This window comes from Nicotiana tomentosiformis, chromosome 7 (assembly GCF_000390325.3).
Source record: "Nicotiana tomentosiformis chromosome 7, ASM39032v3, whole genome shotgun sequence".
NCBI lineage: Eukaryota > Viridiplantae > Streptophyta > Magnoliopsida > Solanales > Solanaceae > Nicotiana > Nicotiana tomentosiformis.
Genome location: NC_090818.1, coordinates 15,723,704 through 15,724,771, shown reverse-complemented (window position 1 = coordinate 15,724,771; position 1,068 = coordinate 15,723,704). Strand labels below are relative to the sequence as shown.

At 43.6% G+C, this 1,068-nt stretch overlaps 1 protein-coding gene across 1 annotated transcript; it reads left to right on the top strand.

Annotated features, from left to right (window-relative positions):
* Nucleotides 1-322: 322 nt before the first annotated feature.
* LOC138895287 (uncharacterized) lies at nt 323-844 on the top strand. The gene has a single exon (XM_070179962.1). It carries the CDS (start codon nt 323-325, stop codon nt 842-844), a length of 522 nt encoding a protein of 173 aa, XP_070036063.1.
* Nucleotides 845-1,068: the final 224 nt, after the last annotated feature.

The following is a 1,068-nucleotide window of genomic DNA, read 5'->3' as shown; positions in this document are numbered from 1 at the left end:
CAATCCAAGAAAGATCGTGAATGATGATACGGTTTTGCAAGAAGAGGATGAGCCAAGAAATAATGAGAATGTGAACGATGAAGTGAGTATAGACATTGATGAAAAAGTGGAGGAGACACAAGATGATGTGAACCCGTCTAGGGAACACGTGATAGACATACCGGATCCAGAAGTGCCCAAAGCCAAGGCTCCTTTGCCAAGGCCTCCTCCACCATATCCTCAAAGGCTCGCAAAGCAACACAACGAGAACAAATTCAAGAAATTCATTGATATGATGAAAAGTTTGTCCATAAATGTGCCTTTGGTTGAAGCTCTATAACAAATGTCGGCATATGCCAAGTTCATGCAGGACTTGGTAATGAAGAAGAGGTCAATGAACTGTGAGACGATCAAAATGACACATCAAGTGAGTGCCATTGTGCATTCCATGGCTCCAAAGCTAGAAGATCCTGGTGCCTTTACAATTCCATGCACTATTGACAGTGCCGATTTAGAAAAAGCCTTGTGTGATTTGGGAGCGAGCATTAATTTGATGCCCTATTCTGTGTTCAAGACATTGGGGATTGGGAAACCAAGACCTACTTCCACGAGGTTACAAATGGCGGACCGAACAATGAAGAAGCCATTGGGGATAATTGATGATGTGCTAGTTCGGGTCGACAAGTTCATACTTCCCGCAGATTTTGTGATACTCAACTATGAGGTTGACTATGAGGTGCCAATCATATTGGGGAGACCCTTTCTAGCTACAGGGAAGGCTTTAATTAATGTGGAAGCTGGGGAGCTCACCTTCTGGGTGGGTGATGAAAAGGTTGTGTTCCACGTGTGCAAGTCAATGAGGTAGCCTAATAGCAACGAAGTATGTTTGTTTGTGGATCTTGTGACTGAGGTGATTGTTAATGACACACGTGCTATGATTAATGTGGAAGACCCTTTGGAAGCTGTGTTGTTGAATCATGATGAGGATGAGAATGAAGGCTTGGTAGAATGTGCAAATGCTTTGCAAGGAATGGGATCCTACACATATGGACCCCGAAAACTTTCCTTGGACCTTGAGAACTGGAAGAC